Here is a 24,464-nt window from a genome sequence, read left to right as displayed (position 1 = left end):
AGTATGGGTATCTTATGTAAAATGAAGGGTGTTGAAGCGTCCAACCAAAATCTATGGAATTGAGCCCATCATGAGAGTAGGCCTCCAAGTTGGAATCGCTTAAAGAGATTGAATTTGTGAACTTATCTTTACAAGGGACACCTCATGACAATGCTTATGCCAAAATCATTCTCAATAATCCATGATGGAGGCAAACTTGTATACTATATTTTTAGACAACCTATTATAGCGTAAAAGTGCAATGATTTTTCATTGCTCTTTTCCTACTTCCCATTGCCATATACTTGAAACCTTTTATTTATGGGACATCTTTGGATATGGACATAGTCAAAATGTACATGAGCACATGGGGAAGGCTCAATAGAGCTAAACGTGACATTCTTGAGCGTAGGTGCACTATGAAGAATGTGAAATAGTGGTAATGGCATGTCATTTAGAACTATAGACACGTAATTTGATTTTGGGTGCCAAATGAACTAACTTTTGGCATAATCTTATTATTTCTAAGCGGTTTGGGGTTTCTATCTAGCATAGTTGTGTGGGAAACCTATATCTAATATTGGATTCATGTCTATGCATACATTGCAAGAGAATTTGAAGGCTTAGGACAAGCTACTTGAGGGCCAAAATGAGCGAAATAATGCATCCATTGGGTTTAGCTATCTCAATGAACTAGGTATATCAATAGCAAAGAATCAACCTATGGTGCATGAGCAAAGGAATTTGTGGGATAATGAAATGACTTTGCATGGGCTTATGTGGTGGATTTATCATCATCGAGTAGATGTGAATTGGTAGGTCAAAGGAGGTAATGCACCTTCTATGACATCATCATTGAATGAAAGTGTGCATAAGTCTAGGTTGTATGTTACAATTACCTCTTTAGTACAAGTGGTTCATAAATGGTAGGACATGATGTTGTGAACTATCAAGTAGGAATCTTGTCATGTAATGTTAAGAATGATAGGATATGCACTTGCATTTACATGTATTTATTGTATTATCTTCATATAGTCTCTTTGTTTGGGAGGGGCCGTGTAACATGGCTTTTGTGTGGGAAAATGTAGGGTGTGATCGTGTACTAGTAGTTAAAAGCAAGTTGCTTTTGAAGCAAGGAGTTTTCCAAGGTGCACCTCTCCTAGGTGCTCTCTCATATTTATTACATGAATATTTCAGCTATTATAATTTTGAAAATAGTAGCTAGGATAGGTTCACTTTAGAAAACTATGTCATGGTAACTACCTCTACCACCCAACAAACAATAAAATCTCCTTTTGAAGTGCACCCTAGGAGGAAGTGCCAAGGTGGTTGGAACACATTAATATCCATGTTAAAACCATGTGTTGTTTCCAATACCATTAACTACTTTCCAGCAAACCATGTGCACAAGAGAGAGTGAATCCTAGGAGAATGTGCTAACCTCTCCAATATAAACTATAATCACGAATACCTTGGAAGTTGTGCCCAAAAGAGGTGTGCTCCATAATAAAGTCTCAAATAACCTCCAAAAAATCCTCCAATGTGAACAACCACCAAGTGAAGCAAGGTGCTTAAGTTATTAACTTCCAAGGGAATGAAATGGAATAATTAGCCATTAAATGGTTAACTCAATATCAACATGTGTGCACAATGCTTTATTCTAAAATAAAACCATGGTCCAACCTCCTAGTAATCTTTGATTGATTAAATCAACATGAATATGTTGCCAGTGAGGGGGGGGGGGGGTTGCTCTGAATAGGTGTTGTACCATGCAAAAATATGTTATATCTCCTAACAAAGACCATCATGATAACAACACAATTATAAAATAGAAGCTTCACATAGGCTTTAAGCTAGGGTGCACCACCAAAGAGCTATAATAAGAAAATAGCTCATCAAATCTTAAAAAAGCTTGATATTTCCAATACCATTAACTACTCAACTCTATCTCAAACTTAGGAAAAGGTTTGTCCATAAGGGTATCAACATCATCAGGCACATTCAAACTAGGTGATGTTTAGAAAATGTTACGATGTAGTCATATCACTTAGGGAAATCCCACCAAGGTAAAGTGTAAAACCACAACATATCCATCATCCAACCACATCAACATCATAAGAGAAGAGGAGAATAAAAACATTCTAACCCATCTAATCATTGAGTATGCCCACACCATGCATCTAACTCAAAAGGGCTATGTAGAACACCCCTCCCATAAATAAACCAACAACGTTGTGTAACAGTCACTAGGAAAGTCCACCAATGTCATGAAACATCTACATCATAGCATCATCATCTAAACCCTTGTGGTGGCTAGACGCATCATCCATATCCAAGATAAGCATATCAACCATAACATAATAAGATAACATGCTCCAAGGTACCAACAAATATTCAAACAAAGGGTGATCAACAAGGCATGTACATGTGAGAAGACCACCAAACCAACAGACACAATCATCTAACTAGGGAGAAGTGAGACTCCCTAGACTAAAGACCTCCATCAAGTGATCGATTGCCATGAAGAGAGGACTTCATGAAGATGTATCATCCCACCCAAAGTTGGTTCAATACTCCAAGATTCCCTAAAGGACCATGGTAGGGATTTAGGACTTTAAAAACATTTTTCTTGTCCTGACGATGAACCACACTGGCTGGTTCGAAACGCGTCGACAAAAGTTTTTCTATGTGATTTTCGCCGAAGATTCCTCAACAAATTGATATGGATCACAGAAGTCTCAATTCAATGATTAAATGATGTAAATTGGAGATAAAGATCATTTGTTGGTTTATATCATATTCTCCAAGCAATGCGTTTTATAGTGCTACAAATTACAAGATACATTTGGACATAACCTTCTAGAATTGAAATATAATTGCACTTCGTAATGTGGTTTATGCCCTAAAGATATATTCACAATTATTATAACCTAAATCTTGTATTGTCATGATAACTAGCCATTGAGTTATTTTTTCAAATAAAAATAGAAACATTTAAAATATCCACATTATGGATAATTTGTTTCAACACACTCATTTTGAGAATCCATTTCGACCTTAATACTATGTTTTTTTTTTGTTGGTTAGTTTGTTCACAAACTGGTGCAATTAACCCGTGACTTGAGAAACTGTGACTCAGAGGCATCTAATCCATCAGAATTACCGAAGTATCACACCTAGGCTAGGCCGCAACAACCCGTACTCATGGCTGCATTTGTGCCCATAGGGATTTGATTAGTGACCTTTTCACCATGGAGCGCCTTAACAAACCGCTTTGTCTCTAATTGCATTATGCCCCATGGGTGACCTTGATACTCCATTAAAAAGCTAATTTCTTTGAATTGAAAATTTCTTATAGATTTGTCTATATTAAGTTGTTGATTTAATATTTGGCATCATACGTGCTCAAAATTTGGTTAGGGCAAGGCTGCAAGCCACATTGGTGTTTTGAATCACTATGGAAACCATTGACAATGTTTCCTTAAGTGGTAGGTCAGTGCACATGGTCACACATAACATGGAGTGAAGATCAATATGTAAATGACCAGATGTTGAGTAGCTTTAAAAGGTGCAGTAAAACATCAACTTTGCAAAGATTGCAAAATATCATTTAGGAAGTAGAAAATGAATTGTGGCAGGTTGATGGACAATTGATTGATTTGAGAATTTGAACTCGAATGGGGAGCTACTTGTAGAATTTCACTTTCACCTCCTTGATGCAAGCTTGGATGCAATTGAAACTTCAAGTATTGATATCTTTAGCTGGTGCATTGATATTTAAACTTGTTGAATTTGCCTCGTTATGTAAACTAAGAGGTTGTAAAAGTCTTTTTTTGTTTAATTTTTTTTTTTGAGAAAACAAATTAATTTATGATTAGAGAGAAGACAATAATGATGAGCCTAAAGAAGATATTATGAGTTTTTGATGGGATGGTCTTAGGGTAGAAGTTTAGGCTGAATGATGAATCTCAACGAATAGTAAGGTTGCCGATGGGTTTTTAAATAGACATCTTTTGAACACCCATCCAATACCTTTTTGCGTACCTTTCTCCCATTTCCATCACATTCTGATACCCTTTCATCTATATTGGTGCATTTTAGTCAAGGTATAATTATCCTTTAATATGCTGTTTGAATACTTATTCTTATGCATTTAAAAGAGAATATTGCATTTCTGTGCTAACAGTGGCATACATGAACGAAGTGGCACATATACCTTCTGAGCGCAGGAGATAGGTGTTGCAACTCTTCACGGGTCACAGGTGCCGCAACTCTCCACGGGACACAGGTGCTGCAACTCTCTCAACAATTGTTGCAACTCTCCGTGGGGCAAAGGTGCTGCAACTCTTTGCTTGAGTATAGTTGATGCAACTTTGAGCTACTGCCTTTCGTGTTACAACTCTACGTTGCTGCCACTATTGCTGCAACTCCCCGTTGTTGTGACTCTCACCTCTTCGATGCTGCGATTCTCATTGTTGCTGCTACTTGCACCACATGAACGTTGCTGCAACTTTGAAGAAGGGCGTTGTGAATCCACGCTAGCTGTAATAGCACATTAGTCAATTGAAAAACTGTCATATGTGGATTGGTCAAGCTGTCAAACAACCAATCTCCTCACACAGGAAAATGACAAAGGCCAAAAGGCACTTAAAAAGGAATGAATGACTCAGCTGCCATTTGTCATATAGTTGATTAAGTCATCATGTGCCCAAATTGTGTTGTCTTTTGGAAAATTGATGTAACAAGATGAAACAACATGATTCTCACAGCTATCCATCAACTGCTTTGATTTGTTTAGATAGAGAACATTATGTATAAAAACCTACCTAGTTAGCAAGCTAGAGGGGGAGAGTTGATTAATCATAACTGAGTCCTTTATTCTAATTTCATTTTTTTGCAATATGAAATCCTTTTTCATTCCAGTTCAATCAATGGTGTGTTGAGTATCTATGATGTGCCCATCTATTTGAAAGCGGTAAGGGAACTTTGTTTAAGAAGGCTTGGTCAAAGAAGGATCCCTAGGCTATCCATGTCATGGGAAAATTGTCAGACTTAATGACGGGGTTCACGCTGCCAAATACTTCGACCTTGGTAGCCCAGTAGATAATGTACAAATCATTAATACAATTATTCCTAACACATTAATTGATCTAGGTGTTGCCATTAATGTCATGACACGAGAACTATGGAATCGCTAGGGCTTTTTGGTCTCAGGCATACCCATATTGTACTCCAACTTGCTAACAAATCCACCATTAAACTAGAGGGAATATTGGAAGACATAGTGATCTTTGTCGATTCATGGGAATATCCTGTTGACTTCGTGGTCTTACAACCCAAATCATCTTTGGGTATGTATCCTTTAATCTTGGGAAGACCATGGCTGGCCACTACCAATGCTTATATTGGCTACTAATTTGGCAACATGACAATCTCCCATAGAACCTCTACTAAACAACCGACCTTGTATCCTCCTGCAAAACCCAACATAAATTTTGAAACACCACTATGGGCCGACGTAGAGGATAGTGATGATGAAGAAGAAGCTCACCAAGCCCTCTATAGATCAATATCTATCTATGAGAGAAAACAGAGGATGATGAAATTAGTGATTTCATAGCTTGTTCCTCTTCCTTAGCCAACTCACTCGATCATGTTATGCATCCCGAAACATAGGATTCTCTTGCTTCAACAAGCATTTCACCTTTAGGACACGAGTCCATAGCTAAAGAAGACCAAGAGTCCACTACAAAAACTATAGAAATCATCGTTAGGAAGATCTTGAACATCAATTTGGGGCTGACTGAACAACAAAAAGAGTAACTAGTTTAAGTGTTGCAAAAGAACAGTGATGCCTTCGTCGGGGATTACTTTGAAATGAAGGGAATCCATCCTTATCTGTGTACACACCATGTACACATTTAAGAAGGATCTAGACCCATTTGCCAGCCCCAACACGAAATGAATCCAACATTGAGGGAGATAGTGAAGGAAGAGCTGCAGAAATTGTTCGAAGTCGACTTTATCTATCAAATTTTTTGACAGTTAGTGGGTTTCCCCTTTCGTCATTGCACTGAAGAAAAATGGTAAACAAAGGATTTGTGTGGATTATAGAGAACTTAACAAAGCAACACACAAGGACGTTTTCCACTTCCATTCATTGACAAGGTATTGGACATGTTAGTAGGGAAGAAATACTTTTCTTTCCTTTATGGATTTAGAAAGTACAATTAGATCTAGATCTCACCTAAGGATCAAGACAAAACAACATTGACCTGTCCATTGGGGACATTTGCTTATTGTGTTCTGCGATTTGGGTTATTATGCTCTTGCCACCTTTCAAAGAGCTGTAATTGGTATATTTTATGATTTGATTTATAATTGTGTGGAGATCTATGTGCATGATTTTACGACATGGCGATGAATTTAACGAGGCATTAACAAATTTAGAGAAAACATTAGTAAGGTGTAAAAAGTCTTACATTGCCCTTAGCAATGTGAAATGTGAAATGATGTTAACTAATGGTATCGTACAGGGGCATTGCATTTCAGCTAAAGGCATCCAAGTGGATCTGACAAAAATCGTGGTAATTTTAGACTTATTGACTCCACATTCACAAAAAAAGGTACAACGTTGCTTAGGACATGTTGGTTACTATTGTCGATTTATTGAAAACTTTTCACAAATTGCTTGGCTATTGCTTGCTTTACTTAACAAGAATTCCGAGCTTTTGTGGACAGAGTGACTAGCATGTATTTGAAGAATTAAAATATAAGGTATATGAGGCTCCTATATTGAGCTTACCCAATTGGTCCCCCCTGTTTCATATCTCTACCGATGCATCAAACAACGCCACTAGCGCTGTTCTAGGACAACTAGAAGGCAAGCATCTATATGCAATTTATTACATTAGCAAAATCTTTCACTTGTAGAATTAAATTATACACTGATTGAAAAATAATTCCTTGAAGTGATACATGTGATTGATGTGTTTCAACATGACATCACAAGATATTTAGTAGTATTTCACACTGACCGTGTTGCCATGAAATATTTAATGAATAAACCGATTGCTAATGGTAGGGTAACTAGGTGGTTATTGTTATTACATGAATATGATATAACCATCTTGAACAAACTTGCAAAAGATAATGTAGCAATTTATTTTCTGTCAAGACTCACATCTAATGAAAATGAGCCCCTTTGTAGAAGACTCTTTCCCTGATGAGCACTTATTTGTGGTTTCTACTAACTCTTTGTGGTTCACGATATTGCTATTTACTTGGCTACAGGTAGACTTCCACATCATTTATCTCTGAAGGAGCGACAAAAGATCATCAAACAAAGTTGGAGGTTCTTATGGATTGACGATTGTCTCTTCTACATAGGACTTGATCTCATCATCTAGAGATGTGTGTGAGAAGACGAGATCGATGAGATCTTGAAGGCTATTTTGAAAGCTTGCCATGATGGTCCATGTGGGGGCTGCTCTATATATAAGAGAATTGGGTACAAGATACCTCACTAAGGGTACTATTGGCCCACCATCTTCAAGGATTGCCAAGGAGTATGTAAATAGGCACGATAGTTGCCAATGCATGGGATGACTAGTGTAAATAGATAAGATGTCGTTGCAGCCACAATTAGTATTGGAACCCTTTGATAAATGGGTCCTTGATTTTATGGGACTAATCAATTCTTCTTCTCGCCATAACTCTTACATCGTCGTATGCATTGATAATGTTACGAAGTGGATGGAAGCCAAGGCACTCCCTGTTGCAACGAAGCAACCAATAGCATAATTCTTTCATGAAATCTTCATCAAGTTCGGACTACCTTGGGAAATAGTTACTGATGGAGGAACTCAATTCACTTTGAGGCACATTGCAGACTTGATGGGCAGATACAAGATCAAACACAAGGTTACCACACCATATCACCCGCAAGCCAATGGGCAAGTGGAAGGGACGAATATAAGGTTTTGTAAGTTGTATTTGTGAACAAACATCGAATATTATTTCCTTCTGACCAGTCATGGACAAACATAAGATATTACATCCTTCTGAATTTTCACCATTGAGGCATCCCAAGATGATTGTCTATTCAATATTGCATCAAGCTACCAATAAGATAAGGTACAATAATTACATTACTGTCCAACGAATGACCAAAAATGTAGGTCAGTGGGACTAAGGAATAAAAGTACAATCAACGATAAGCACCTGCAAGGCTACTTGAAAATCATAAAGTAAGCTAAAGTAACAAATACATAAAAGAGCATGAGCACATAATGTTGGAATAAAGAATGGGGAGAAAAGAGTCTAGAGAAAACCTCGAGGTGGGAGGAGGTGGTGTGGGCTATGACATCCTGGGTAGATGCTTGCTATCCTACTCAAACTCCCTTAACACTCAAGGTTGTTGGAAAGAATTCGGTAATGTAAAACTGGTGGGCTGTATTCTAAGGTTTGAGTCTACCTCTAAGGTCTTATAGAGTTGGGATTTATGTCATCCCATTAGGATATGAGCTGAAAGCTCTGTTGTGAACAAATTCTTATAAAATCCCTAGTGGAAACCATTCTACTGGCTGCAAGACTGGATGGGATGTTGGGTTTCTCCGATCTAGAATTTGATGTCACATGAGACTCTTCATGTTGCTTACGTTCAACTGCAATATGCTTTAATCCAACAAGTAATTCTTAAGATTGCCTTTCCACTTGAGGTGGGATTTTAGAATCAAATATTAATTAGAGTAATTAGAGTAATTTTGTAAGAGGTTTTGGCGTTGCTTTTGGTGACGTTTGGAAGTAGTATCAAACATGTGAGGCCATTGCCAACTAGCTTTTCTGGCCTTGTTTTCTAGTGATAGGAAGAATTATAAACTCATCAGGAATTGGATTTTAAGTTATATTGGGGTAGCTTCATAACACCATAGTAAATCATATTAGTACAATGGATCAAAGTTTCTGCCCTAGATTCTAATGGTGGTTGGAAACATTGGCAAACATGTCAGAAAATGTGTTATCACTGTTTTATGAGAAATATATACACAAGTTATTTTGATTTACTTGTGAACTGAAAAAAGTTAAAACCATCAATTGATAATAACTGTATGACTTAATCTTGGATGTATGTGAACCTCTGCATATTTCTGAGCTATTGGTGCATAAGGCGTAATGGTTACTTGATACAATGCCCTTTGCTTGTATTCTATGTTAAAGATATAAGGGCTAGATTGTTCTCTGCTGTAGATGATTGCATTTTAAAACATTTTCAAATTTTTCACATTACATTCACCCCATATCATCATAAGCAATTATATAGAGAGAACATTTGTTAATTTTTGCAATTGCGGTAAAATTCCACCTTGAACAGCTCAAATGACCAAGATAATGATTGCATTAGGTTCCTTTTTTCGAGAGGACCAAAATTGACCTAAAGATCACCCAATTTGGTTAAGTGGAAGTTGAGTTATGGATTATTATATTCACACATGTATTATGGAATGGGTCGGCCCTAACCACACGAGTAATTGCTTGGGTCAGTCTTAACCCCAAGTGACCCCTCAGGAAATCCTATAAATAGAAGAGACCTCAAGATCATTTGGACACATCTTCTTTTCTCTTTTGTCTTGGTTCGCACAAGTTCAATGGAAGGAGTTCACTCAAGGGTCTGAAATCATAGGCCGAAGGTTTGCAATGGGTTAGCGTCTGTTGGATCTCAGTCGCTGGCACAAAACATGGCATTCTGGTCTCGGGTCGCTGACACACAAGCTTATGAGAGCGACTATAAACCCTTGGATGCTGGCACAGAGGCTTATGGGAGCGACTCTGGGTTTAGAGGCAAATCGAAAGGGCCCTGTCCTTGGTCGCTCGCACCAGGTAGCCCTGGGAGCGACCCTGTCATCTCAATCACTCGCACAACTCAACAAGGTTGCGACTTTGGTTGTCGGTCGCTCGCACAACTACACAAGGTTGTGACTTTGGTTGTCGGTTGCTCGCACAACTCGGCAAGAGAGCGACTTTGGGTCTTTGTAGTTCAGTGCCAGAGTCGCACGCATAGAGACCTCCTGGGAGCGACTCTGCAGTCACAGTCGCTCACATACTGTATTCATGAGAGCGACCTTGAAGTTTCAGTCACACACAGACAGTTTGGATGAGAGCGACTCAAGTTTAGATCTAGGGTTTGACATCTTGGCTTTAGTCGACTTCAGTGATCAGGTAGATCTGGGTTCCTCTCTACTGTTATACAGATCTATAGATCTGATTTGTTAGTTTCTGCTGCAAACATATGTATTGGGCTCATTGACAGTGACAACACCATACAACAGTATTCAACATTGTTCAGCACAGTGATAACAATTGACGTCAATTTGTGATAGCACATTACAACCATCAGTACGAGGATTCTGATTCCTAATATGATTAGATATGTCTCATATATATTGTTATTGTTTTGCTCGATAGATAAAGTTATGGATCATTGTACTCTCTTTTGCTGCACCATTTGATGAAGATCTAAGAAGAAGAAGATTTGCAAGGGTTTTCCCCATAGTGGGTTTTGCCCTGGTTTCAGACCAATCTTGGTGTCTCTATGTGTGTGCATGCTTTTTTCCACCGTTCCTTTTATGTTCTGCTGCATAGATGATGATGGTGATGTTGTTTCTTTCTATGTTATTGCACATGTTGATGCATAATGGTGTAGATCTGAATAATGTAATGATGATATGAGGTGAACTTAATGTATTAATGATGAAATGAAATTATAATAGCAAAGAACAATGTTGCCCTATGAAAAATTAACATGGAATCAAAGCTTGGCCGAAGAAAAGTCATGGAGATCACCTCGATGATGACACCATTGATTGAAGCAAGAAGAGGATGGCGGAGACCTAAAAGAATTATAGGGTTTGAAGAAAACCCTAGGCATCTTGATGATTAGGGTTTGATGGATTCTATGAGGTTAGGGTTGGAGAGAAAACCCTGGTTTATGGAAACCATATGAGATATGGAACCTAGCTAGTCAATGTGAAGATGCTCAAGTCCTATATAGGATAATCCCTAGCAGATCTGGTTGGATACTTGAAGACAACATTGGTATATGGACCATGGACATTGATGGCTCTTGAAGATTGGTTCAAGAGGGAGAGGATCACCTCTCATTGAAGATAAGTATTTCTTGACTTATGATGCTTCTTACTTGTTAGACTTATGGATTTGATGATTATGTTTGTTACTTCCTACATATGTATTTGAGTATATGGATGTTTCTAACCTCCTTGATGAGATGAGACATGTAGATCCTTCTTGAGGATCATCTTGAAGATTGGTTCAAGAGGGAGACGATCACCTCTCATTGAAGATAAGTATTTCTTGACTTATGATGCTTCTTCTTGTCTAGACTTATGGATTTGATGATTATGTTTATTACTTCCTTCATATGTATTTGAGTATATGGATGTTTCTAACCTCCTTGATGAGATGAGATGTGTAGATCCTTCTTGAGGATCATTTTGAGATGCAGATATGGAAAGAGACAAAGAGGTACTTGACGAAAAGGTGACCAAGTGTTTCAAGTGACCTATGTGTGGAAATTCCTTAAACCCGAGAATTCATACTGCAACACTGATGATATTTATCCTACTTGTTAGATTTACATGAACAAGTTATTTGCAGTTTCCTACTGCAAACATCGAAATACATACACTGCAACCTACACTAATTAAATGATATGCCAAAACAAGAAACTGAACAATAGAGAATGATACACACAAATGACACAATTGTTTTTGGACAAATGTCCCCGGAAAAACCTAATGCAGGAAAACCCGTGCAACAGATTTGAGGGTTTTTATTATTATGTAGTAGTTTTAACTCTGGCTGCCCTCCCGACAATCCAGTTACAGAGAAATAAACTGGCAAAAGAAATTTGTGAGATTACCTCACTCTACCTGGCAAGTTTCGGCTGATCCGACAGCTAAACCAACATGTCCCTGACTATTTTTGTGTTGCCTCTTCGTAGGCCCAGCGTAATTGATTTGCCTTATGGAGTAGTTTCCAACCCTCCCGGCTCAGAAAGGTCAGGTCCCTCGGCAAATTCAAAGTTCTGCTCGAAGAACTGCGCTGCTTCTGCGTGAGCCCTTCTGGCTCAGCGTCAACCCCTCCTGAGTCTTGCACTGCCTCCTTCTGGGGTCTCTTTACCTCTTTGCTGCATATTCTAGGCTCTGGAGAAGATACTCCAACCCAACTATCCCTGCCCCTCATTGCACAAGCTCACTATCGATATTCTCCCAACAGTTGCTCTACTTCAGAAAATTGAACTTTTGAACTCACTTTGTGTGTCCTTCCAAATGACCCTCAAGCCTCCTTAAATAATCTCCTCGTTGACATTCAACAACGTAGATTAGAAGCTAATCAATGGCTTAGATCATTTCTGCTTGATCCTCGTCTTCTTTTAGAAGTTATGGCCACAGTTAGATTAATGACCATTAATTATTTTATTTTCCTAAGTCTGGACTTAGGGTCCGATTAACAATAATTAATTATTTTAATAAAACTGTTTTTGGGTGGAATTTCCCAAAACGCTTTCAGGGTTCTTTGGAATACATGTGCCCAAGCCACCCTGCAAAATTTGAGATTTAGAGCACATCCGATGCTACCAAAAATCAACACTATGTCTAATGAGTAGGTGCTCAGGTATTTGAATACCTCAAGGTATGCATGGTATGTTGTGTTTCAGCTATTGGCTCGGTAAGCCCTAAGGTATGATGATAATGCCTCTTTCTTTAATGGCTCATACATGCATATGAAAGTGACTTGGATATATGTCTCCTATGATGAAATTATGCACTTAGTGTTGAACATTTTGACCTTCTTGAATTCTATGAGGCTATCTAATGTTGATACATTGATACACTTGATGTTTTGCTAACATCTATGATTTATCTGTTGGATATCTTGATCTTGTAAAGAAGGCTAGCACCTTGGATCTAGAAAATGATACTCTTGATACTTGTCATGATGGATTTCATATAGAAGGATAGTTCATTGACTCCTATACATGAGTTTGCTGGTAATGCTTGCGATAAGCATGATGAAAGCATATGGAAAGAGAGATTGACACTCTTGTTGTTTTGGTAAAGTTTTATTGAATGACCTAATTTGATCTCATTGGTCATGAAGAGCATGATAACCTTGATGTGAGAGGTATAAGTGTAAGATTGATATTCTAGACCTCTTACTGCCTGTGGTCTTGTCTTGATGGCATATGGTTAAACTGGATGCAATAACTTGATGGAGTGACTTGACAGAAAATGCTATTGTGTTCATAATCTTTGAGATATGATGCTGCATCTATCTACTGCTTTGAGTCTAACCTTTGATGAAAGATTGATGTCATGATGTTGATAACCATATGTTTATGATCTAACAGATCTAATGTTGCATGACTCTAGTAGAGACATGTTGCTTACATGAATGAAGATGAATGATGCAAATCCCCAGTCAGAGGGAGAATCACTTCTCAAGATTCTTACCCTTATTACTATTTGTGTTATATGCTGCTGAAGTATGATTTATGTGCATCTGATAGTATTGATTTGCAATAGGGTCTTAGATTTGAAGCCCATTCAGAAATTAGGGTTTTTTCTCCGGTTGCAGTCACAGATCTAGGAGATTTTGTCCCTAGTCGCACATATGATAAGGCCTAGACAACGACCAGGCAGCGAAAGTCGCTTTTATGATAACCTAAAGAGAGCAACCAAAGGTCTGATTGTTGTTGACCATCATCTAAAGTTTTTTGAAGATGTTGAGTCAAATTGCTAATCATATAATGACGTATTGTGCATGAAATCAGATGGTCACCTAGAAGATAACAGTACCACAAATGTGTTGCAGATGGCTAGATCTACTAGCATGAATGTTTTCCATAACATGAACATGCGATTGAACTTTTGTTTGTAGGTTACTGGGACATACTTATAGATATGTCACCATGTTTGTGCTACATGAGGTTGGCATGATTTGGCTTACTGATATATATATATGAATAGTGCTTTGTCCTGATGCTTGACAATAACCTTGAATTGATGATTGAGAAATGCTTTGATTATAGATCTCTCTACGATAGCAAATTTGGACTTGACCTGATGTCTAGTGATTTGATTTGACGATTGTTGATTTGCCCTGATATCAATACTATGTGGGCATGATGACTTATGTGGGTTGGCCTCCTTATTCTTAGCACAATGGTTGGAATGATGATAGTTGTGATTTGGCATGAAAAATGGAACCTGCATGACTCATCCTTGATGTATGCATTTGCATCTAGTGACAGGATGACTTATATTATGCTTATGAGAATGACTTGATAAAATTCGGATTGATAATGCATGACTTGTTGGCATGATGAAGTCATGATTTGATATGAGCTCCACCTGTCTCCTGGTTGAAAGTATTAATACTATGATAATGATGACTTTGATAATGGTCATGATTTGGCTTCTAAACTTTGATGAGTTGACTTTGTTGTTGATGGTACAACATTGAGTTATGTAAGGATGATTATGTTGGCTTAGCAAGGCATCATGCTTAGAGCATTGTGATCCAGATATATCTATATTTGACAGTCATCTGATGAAGTCAGGATGATGAGTTCCAAGTTATGGCTTTGATATTAATTATGGTTTTGGTTTTATATCCCGATGATCTACTTGTGACATGTGATGAGCGTATGATGATCTAAATTAGAGGGAGATGGCTTATGAAGCCCGAAATGATGTATCATGGCATGATGAATCGATTTCTAGAATTTGGGAAAGAAATTCCATATTGCAAAGCTATTGGAAAATGCTTTTGAATAATGAAATGAAAATCCTTGGATACTCTGATTTGAAGTTTAAGATGTTGTTGAACTTGACTTGGCATTTGACGGTTGAAGCATTGATGTTATGTTTTGAACATCCATTTGAATATGTATGATGTGCATATAACCTTAATGAATTCATGAGTGAGTTGCTTCACTCACATAAAGTTACCACCAACCATGCTTTGAAATATTTGCATGAGGTGTTCTATTTTGAGAATATGATATTTTTCCTATGATATGTATTTGCACAGATGTATTGTTGATATTTGAGATTGTTGTTGATAAGCACATTTGGATGCTTCTTTAGCATGCGATCTGCCATGATATCTTGGATGAGAAGTCCATAGCATGGCTGAGGTTGATCATGATGTTGCTAGCATGGCTCTCTGTGAGGCAAGATGCAATAGTTCCTTAGAGAGTTGTTTGAGCATGATCTGGATATGACATAGATACATTGTGATGATCCAATTGGCAGTAAGTCCCATATTTATAGTTAGGACTGAGATACTCTCATATATTGAGACACTGCCACTGTTCGAAACAAGCTCAGGTTTGTGGTTGGTACCTCCATGAGAGGGAGGATGATTATGGTACTCTTTTGTGATTCATACGATTATATATGATTTGACATGATATTTGATTTGATTTTCTGTATGAACAGGAAACAACTGCGGTTGAGAGAAGCAGATTGAAGATATTCTCTCAAAGGCATCTTGGTTTTTAGAGAGCATCCCTTTCGGATGAGGGGCAACGCTGATCGAGTGCACTAAGCCAACTCTTCCTACCTTGTTTGAGCTCCCAGGGTGAGGAATCGAGATGGAGGGCTCTTGGGGTTGAGGGAACTCTGGACAATAGGGCGTTACCCTATCTATATAGGGAGTTACCCCTATCTGTTACCCATAGGGTTGGAGTTGTAGCTCACCCTATCTTGGTCTTAGCAGAGTATACCCTAATTGGCATCATACCCACAAGCAGGGCTTGTTGGGAATATTACTCCTCATCTGGCCAACAAGTTGAGGGTATGCTTGGGGGTGTACAACCCAAGGCGATTATGATGTAGGTGTTCTACCACATGACTATTTTGGGTCATTGATGGGAAGATTAGTAGGCAATAGGATGGGTTGAGATGACCCGATATGATTCCAGGTTGAGGGTATAGCTCCCTGATGAAATTCCAGGGTCGAGTGTTTACTCTTATGTGCGATGAGGTATCCTATTGCTTGGTATGGGTGGAAGCTATTGCTCCCCAATGTGATTCCAGGTTGAGATGTTCTCCCTGATGATATGCTCTCTGATGAAAACATTCCAGATAACATCCCGTCGCCAGAGATTCAAGATAGCATCTTGATGGATAGAGGGTGGTAGCTTGATCTCCCCTTCGATAACAAATTCTTCTTCTTCTAGATCCAAGAATGATCAACATACGAGCAGGAACAATCAAGAGATAAACAGGAATAAGCAAAGGATAGGTCGAGATGCATAATGATGATTTGTGATGATGAGACACTTGAGATGGACATGGCACGACGACTACATGACAAAGATGATCCGTGATGATTCGCGACGACACTCTAAGATTCCAGAATGGCATATTGTTCGATGGACATATGTTGGCAGGTGGAATTCTCCTTGGTTGAGGAGTGTTAATTTTTGCAACTGCTGTAAAATTCCACCTTGGACAACTCAAAGGATCAAGATAATGATTGCATTAGATTCATCTTTTCAAGAGGACCAAAATCAAATTAAAGATCACCCAATTTGGTTAAGCGGAAGTTGAGTTATGAATTATTTTATTCACACATGTATTATGGAATGGGTCGGCCCTAACCACATGAGTAACTGCTTGGGTCAGTCTTAACCCCAAGTGACCCCTCAGGAAATCCTATAAATAGAAGAGACCTCAAGATCATTTGGACACATCTTCTCTTCTCTTTTGTCTTGGTTCACACAGGTTCAACGGAAGGAGCTCGCTGAAGGGTCTGAAATTATAGGCAAAAGGTTTTCTTTCGGTTAGGGTCTTCTGGATCTTGATCGTTGGCACAGAACAGGGCATTCTAGTCCCTGGTCGCTGGCACACAAGCCTATGAGAGCTACTATAGACCTTTGCCCGCTGGCATAAAGACTTATGGGAGCGACTCTGGGTTCAGAGGTAGATTGGAAGGGTCTGGTCCTTGGTTGCTCGCACCAGGTAGCCCTGTGAGCGACCTTGTCATCTCGGTCGCTCGCACAAGTCAGCAAGGGTGCAACTTTGGTTGTCGGTCGCTCGCACAGCTTGGCAAGAGAGCGACTTTGGGTCTTTGTAGTCCAGTGCCAGACTCGCACGCATAGAGACCTCCTAGGAGCGACTCTGCAGATTATAGTCACTCGCATACTGTATTCATGAGAGCGACCCTGAAGTTTCAGTCGCACACAGACAGTTTGGATGAGAGTGACCTGAGTTTAGATCTAGGGTTTGACATCTTGGCTTCAGTTGACTTTAGTGATCAGGTAGATCTAGGTTCCTCTCTATTGTTATATAGATTTGTAGATGTGATTTGTTAGTTTCCACTGCAAACATATGTATTGGGCTCATTGACAATGACAACACCATAGAACAATATTCAACAGTGTTCAACACAGTGACAACAATTGACATCAATTTGTGACAGCACATTACATCCATCAGTATGATGATTTTGATTCCTAACATGATTAGATCTGTCTCATATATATCATTATTGTTTTGCTGGATAGATAAAATTATGGATCATTGTACTCTCTTTTGCTGCATCATTTGATGATGATCTAAGAAGAAGAAGATTTGCAAGGGTTTTCCCCATAATGGGTTTTTCCTTGGTCTTGGACCAATCTTGGTGTCTCTATGTGTGTGCATGCTTTCCTCCACTGTTCTTTTTATGTTCCGCTGCATTGATGATGATGGTGATGTTGTTTCTTTCTATGTTATTGCACATGTTGATGTATAATGGTGTAGATCTGAATAATGTAATGATGATATGGGGTGAACTTAATGTATTAATGATGAAATTCAACTATCATAGCAAAGAACAATGTCGCCCTAAGAAAAATTAACAACATTAACATTAACAATGCAGTGGAACAGTAAGGAACATCAGAAGAAAAGCATACACAATAGAGACTAGGATTTTGGTCAGAGATCAGGGCAAAACCCCGCAAGGGGGAAAACCCAAAATCCATTCTTCTTCTTCCTAGATATTCATCAAATGTTCAGCTGAGATACAATCCAATAGCACAATTTTAATGTGAGACACAAACCTTTCAACATTAATCATGTTAGGCCTCCTGGGGCCAACCCTCGATCATACAAAATCCTCATGAGATGGCAGCATACAAGTCTGTCAATGAGGCATTCACAAGCCTTCCCCAAGACCTCTGATAGGTCTCCTAGTGATCAACAGCTGAAACCATAAGGGCTGCCTCCATATCACTGTCACAAGTAGCATATATCTGTCTCAAGTTGCATCCAAAGGAGCACGTGTCACTGTTATTTATCAGTCATATCATCACAATCATAAGATCAAGTATCACTGCCATACATCACTGTCCAATCACAGAAGATTAGGGCACATAGACCCTTATCACAGAGCTGCTGAAGTAGGGCTCTTCCAAACAGCGCTTCTAGCAGCCCTCCGCACCTGTACATAAGACGCTTCTATTTCTCTTCAAAGTGGACCTCATCACATAGCAATGCACCAACATGAAAAGACAACACAACATACCTTCAGGACGACCAACCTGCTGCCCTAAAACCCACGGCTTCAGCGCATCTCTTGACTGATATTTTGGCCTAGATTACAGACCTCTGTGTCTAGGGTTTCGTCAGCGAAATACCAGACCTCAAAACCAGCATGACCCACACTTCTGCCCACTGAAACTTCTGCGCTGTCACTTGTGGGATACTTGGCCTTACTCCAGCTACAAACCTGGCTTTTCAGCTTTCCCAAAACAGGCCTTATGGCCATCTAATCTGGTGCTACAGGGGCTTGGCCCTCTTCCCAAAAGACACAGAAATCTTTGGCCTGTGGTAAGTTGGTAACCCTACTGCGTCCACTTGCCCTCAACTTCAGATGCTGAAATCACAGCTCTCGGCCCGCTGTTCTATATGCGCTGGATTCTAGGAATACTCGGCCCCTTTTGTAGCCTTCATTCATGCCTTTGGCCCTCCTTACAGCTTGCATGTTAGGGCACAGTCCTGTTACATAGCTCTGAGATTTGGCAGACATTAACTCGAGACACGAACATCCATTTCCTTAGGATGAAACCCTTTACCCACAGACCATAAACCACAGATCCATGTGATGTCCAACAGCCCTAACTTCGACCTGTACCAAGACACAGAAACAAGACCAAAAGCACATCCTTATCTTCTCTTCAGCTCATCTTCTTTAGGCCTGCAGTACCTCAGATGATTGCACTTGGATGATGTGAATCCTATGTTTCAAATGAGCCACAAGGAGGTCTAATATATAGGCATTCAATTGGGTGAAACGGTGCCACCAATAGTGGAGCCGACCTGAACTTGTGCCAATGTGTCCCTGCATTTTGTGAGGCCGACTTGAGGAATACCCTTTTTTAATTTGCTCATAAATGCCTTGATAATGAAGCTGACATAGTTACTTGCCCAATTAAGTTATGTCACGTCAAATAAGAGTGAAAGGAGTGCCAAGCTGAATAGTAATTTCCTTTTATTCAAATTTAAATTATCTTTGGGGCAAAGATGGCTTCTCCTTGGAGAAATTCATCCCGAAGCTACCCAAATTTGAACATTCTATACTGTTACCATCAGGGCACCTTTGAGCATCATGGCACCTTTGAGCAAGTACTGGAGCCATTATGTTTGTAGGTGCTAACATAACATTTTAGTCTTGTTTATGAAGATCATGTCTACATTTCTTTACCAGCTGACTATGAATTTGGAGAAAAGAAGGGATTATCCTGTTTGATTTGTAGAGTTGAAATGTTACCGTGATTTCAACTCTTGGAGCACAAATGATTATATTAACTTGACTATCAGCATTGTATGTTTAAGGGTATCTGTTATATTTTCTAAAATATCTTGTACTCTGCGATGTGTTACGTTTCTCCCACAGAGGTAAGATCTTGTACTCTGTGGTGTGTTACATTTCTCCTACAGGAAAACCTTGTGGGCCATTTCTCACCAAATAGCTATTTTTTCCAATTTAGCTAAATCAAATTTTCCAGTTATCTGAAATATTGAAAACATGCACAGCGCTTAATATAAAGGTATGCATACATTAATTGTTTCTTCTCAAAGACAGTACAATATAGTATTTGCATGTTTATGAAATGAAAGATTTGCCAAACTATAATATATTTGAACTATGCTTTGTTCCTGAGAGTTTTCCATTCTCCTGCGATATATTCTTCTACTTTGTTTATTTATGAAATGACTCATTTATAATCATTTTTTGCAGTTGGAAGCATTCAAGAAAACACTTATGCAATCACTTCATGAGGATGATGAAACACCTGTAAGTTTGAATATTGAAGCATGTGGAACTATTAGGAATGAATGGGGATCTATGAGTGATCAGCTTTTATTTTGTTTTCTAATACTAGGAAAAGTATTAATAGCAGATGGGTGCATCGTCAGTTGCAGATTTGTAAATATTCTGTGAAATTGTGGACGTTTTCTATAAATAATATCAGCTATTGTTCTTGGTTTATTGTTGTAGCAATCTGAGGTGATAGAGAGCACGACAACCCCACTACTGGGGTACACAAATCCGTCTGTCAGCTCATCATTAAGAGGTTCCATACAGAAAATAATATATTTAATTTTGTCAAGTTTTATGTCATTAATTTTCCTGCTTCGATACTGGTTCTAGTTCTGTCATTTGGTTGGCTCAATTAATCAACATCTATATTTATAATAGGTTCATATTTGACATTAGATTTTTGTAAAAGAGAAGTCATTGTGAAATTCTTATACAATTCATACATCAAGTCGATTTTGTGATGGGCCAGAAGAGGCCAGTAATGATGGACTAGCAAATCAAGCTGGAAATGGATCCATAGAAACAAGCAATTCAGTTGAAGAAGAAGAGAGTCGTGCAGAGATTGATGGTGTGTTGATACTCTCAGTATCTCTAGGCCTGAAGTTGACTTTATTAAAATAAGTTTTGAATGAAATTCTCACCATTTTTAGTAAACTATATTTCTCGATATGGTTTTGCAGCTTCAAGGCAAGGTGGGCAGAGCTTTTCATTGACACCCTATCTCACACCACGGCGTACTCCAACAGGAACACCAAAGATGATATCTGCAGCTGGTTCACCCAAAAGATCGGCTATGTCTGCAGCAGGTTCACCAAAAAGATCATCTACCGCAGTGTCTCCAAGAGGACATTCTGTGTCAGGATCTCCCACAAGGCGTCCATATGAAGGTAGAGTTTCATCATTACCACCAACTCACCATGCAACCGCACCAAATTCCCCTCCCCACAGAAGAGCACTTCCAGGTATTTTATTAAATGCTATTAGATATATATTTGTAAAGGAAATGCTGTACTTATACAATCCTGATTATTGTGCCAGATAGGTTGCTTTTTTTCAGTGCGTCTCTAAGAAAATTTCAAAATTTGTTATGTTTATTCATAACACTTTTGCCATTTCAGTGCGTACTCCACGAGTGGATGGAAAGGAGTTTTTCCGTCAAGCTAGGTTTGTCAATATGGAATATCTGGATTCTGCTCTACATGCTTTCTCCCATTCCTTATATTAAAACTAGAGATCAATGGATTAATTCGGACTGATAAGTGTTTGGTAATATCATATTATGGTGTCTTAATGTAATGCAGGAGCCGGTTATCATATGAACAATTTAGTGCATTCCTTGCCAACATTAAAGAGCTAAATGCTCATCGGCAAAGCAGAGAGGTATTTCCACAGTTAGTATAGTTTCTTAATGTCCTTAGCTGTTTGGGTACTTGTTTCTAATTGTTGGATGTCACTTCAATGATTGAATTCCATCACCTTTGTTCAGGATCACTTGTTACTCTAGCCTTTATTTACTTGTATTTCTCACATTATCTTATGGTTCCAGCTAACATTATTTAAATATTGATGGATTGTGTCATATAATTACTGATGTGGCATAGATATTGACACTTAATAGATGGGTGAAAGTTAATTTCTTACATTAAATCTAGATTTATGGACAGGGCAATGGTTCCTTTCAATTATGAACACATTTATAAAAGATTATCAAGCGTAAAAATTAAGAAAGGCACTAATATTAAGAATCTTTCATTGCTGTGGAGAGATATTATGTGGAGGCAACTAATGCATGCAAGGCCGGTATATCAGACAGTTAAAACTTGTTGCTCACAAGTAACAAACATTGTAGAATAGGGTGTCTTGTATTTTAACTGATAATATTTTGGCTACTGTAGGAAACCCTGCAAAAAGCTGATGAGATATTTGGTTCAGACAACAAGGATTTATATCTTGCATTTGATGGGTTACTAAGCCGACATCTGCCTCAATAAGAATACTTCTTTTTTGATTCCATGTTTACAAAGTAAGTGGTTCATATTCTTTTGATTCCATGTTTACAAAGGAAGTGGTTCATATTCTTTTGATTCCATGTTTACAAAGGAAGTGGTTGAATTTATTTTATTTTATTTTTTGATTCCATGGTTGCACTGTGCAACGATAATAGAAATTTTCAAGATATGGTATTTTGCGGTATTTAGAGAAAAATGTCAAAATGATGCTTAACATTTGTTGTTTGGCTGCAGTGTCCCATTGCATGATGAAATTCAGTTCATACCATGTCCAAGAGCAGATAATTCTTGTGATATATGAAGAGGGTATAAACCTTAATAATTATAGCCGAAGGTGGTTCGTTCTTTTCCCTTTTGTCACTTGTTTCTCCACCACATATATTATCATGTGAATAATTCTACAGTCTTGGTAGTATTAGACAAGGTTGAGGACTTCTGTATGTTATAGTATATTCATATGTAGAGGTCCAGCAGGTGTTCTTGCAAAAATATTTACTTTTGACTGGCTTAGGAAATCAATGGGTTTTCTCTTGCAAGAAGGGGTTTGAGGCTAGGGCACAGATGGCTTCTTCAAAGCCTAAGAGAGGCTTTAGTGCTGGAATTATTTGAAGTTTGTTCTATTTTGTCAGACTGGAGAACATGTTCATTTTTTGGGAGTTATTTATTTGTATGACCATGTAGACTTGACACAAGCTTATTGTTCTATTCTCCGGCTTGGAGGGGAATTAGAGGTTTCATGAAACTTCATTGTTTCACTGATTGATAAATTAGTGTTTTTTTGCTATTAGTGTTTCTTTGTTATCAGTACCTTGAGATGTTATTGCCTACTTGTGGAGATTGGAAGTAAATTGCTTGGTCGAAGTTTTGTTTATACAGAAAAGTTAGATGATTAAGGGTAACCAGTGTACCCTATTTTAAATGTTGCTATAGAAAAACAGATAAATATTTGTCTCGTAATTTTTTTCAGAGGTGGAGATAATTGAAACTATTATCTGTTGCAAGCTAATGGGCAGCCTAAAAGGAAAACCTAGATGCAACTATGTTAATGGCATAAGTTTGGAATGGTATTTTATGCGCTTAGATCAGTGGCTTGATCTCTATCTGTGGAATAAATCTTAACCAATACAATTTAACATACATTTTAATCTAATCAAAGGCCAACACTGGGGATATACTTCAGTCATATTTCTTCACTGCTTATGTTAGTGCATTCTAAAACATACATCATTTGTATTTCGTCAACTATTGAAACAATAGCTTAACAATAGCTGCTAGTTTTAACCAATACTATTTAACATACATTTTAATCTAATCAAAGGCCAACTCTGGGGATATACTTCAGTCATATTTCTTCACTGCTTATGTTAGTGCATTCTAAAACATACATCATTTGTATTTTGTCAACTATTGAAACAATAGCTGCTAGTTTTGGCCAACCTGTGGGCAATAAACTTTCTAATCAATCGTGCATCTCACATGCTTTTGGCTATCCTAATGTATATTTTTGTATTCTTAAGCATAACCTCTATAAAGTCATTCTATAATTTATATGTCAATAATAGTTATATTAATTTATATGTCATAGCACTTTTGAATCGGTGGTCAAACGATTGCCACTGCATGACTATGTCCCTGCCAAATATGAATTTGCACATTGATTTGCTGGACAGATAGAAGATCAAGAAACCACCTGTCTCTGTACATAGGTAAGATTATTGGTATATGCTAGCTATTAGATCAGCTTTGCCTGCCTTCCATTGATAATGAGAAAGCAAGCTGCTACGAGTGATGATCTATTGTGTTTTGGTTTACTTTCCAATTCCCATGGCTAGTGAATCATCGAGCATCTATAGGAATAGACTAATGGTCGGAGTTTTCTTCGATATTCAGCCCCACTGTATAATGGGGCATGGAAACAGTCCATTACACCCCCAACCCGGCATATGAGTTGATTAGTGCCACGTTCACTGCTTCTGTCACGCCATCTTCTCTGGAAATATTGTAGTGTATGTAAACGAGAGAGGGAATGCTTTCTTGGCACAGTTTCTTTCCCATATCATCTAAAATGTCTGCCAT

At 38.3% G+C, this 24,464-nt stretch overlaps 1 protein-coding gene across 2 annotated transcripts in view; it reads left to right on the top strand.

Moving 5' to 3' along the window:
- LOC149227747 (interactor of constitutive active ROPs protein) overlaps window positions 1–23,172 on the top strand; it is a 43,512-nt gene extending 20,340 nt beyond the window's left edge. The window contains exons 3-10 of one of the 2 annotated variants that reach the window (XM_089377909.1): window positions 20,296–20,352; window positions 20,557–20,632; window positions 20,852–20,947; window positions 21,060–21,341; window positions 21,498–21,543; window positions 21,681–21,759; window positions 22,275–22,402; window positions 22,623–23,172. In XM_089377909.1, the coding sequence (XP_089234035.1) occupies window positions 20,296–20,352; window positions 20,557–20,632; window positions 20,852–20,947; window positions 21,060–21,341; window positions 21,498–21,543; window positions 21,681–21,759; window positions 22,275–22,370 (732 nt within the window). In that variant the 3' untranslated portion in view covers window positions 22,371–22,402; window positions 22,623–23,172. Of the gene's footprint in view, window positions 1–20,295; window positions 20,353–20,556; window positions 20,633–20,848; window positions 20,948–21,059; window positions 21,342–21,497; window positions 21,544–21,680; window positions 21,760–22,274; window positions 22,403–22,622 lie in introns of both variants that reach the window. The other variant, XM_089377908.1, reaches the window with a different exon arrangement.
- Window positions 23,173–24,464: the final 1,292 nt, after the last annotated feature.

This window comes from Pinus tabuliformis, chromosome J (genome assembly GCF_031772625.1).
Source record: "Pinus tabuliformis cultivar Carrire ecotype Pingquan chromosome J, CPIR1, whole genome shotgun sequence".
Classification (NCBI taxonomy): domain Eukaryota; kingdom Viridiplantae; phylum Streptophyta; class Pinopsida; order Pinales; family Pinaceae; genus Pinus; species Pinus tabuliformis.
Note: the sequence above shows the minus strand (reverse complement) of the source record. Positions and strands in the feature narration are given on the sequence as shown.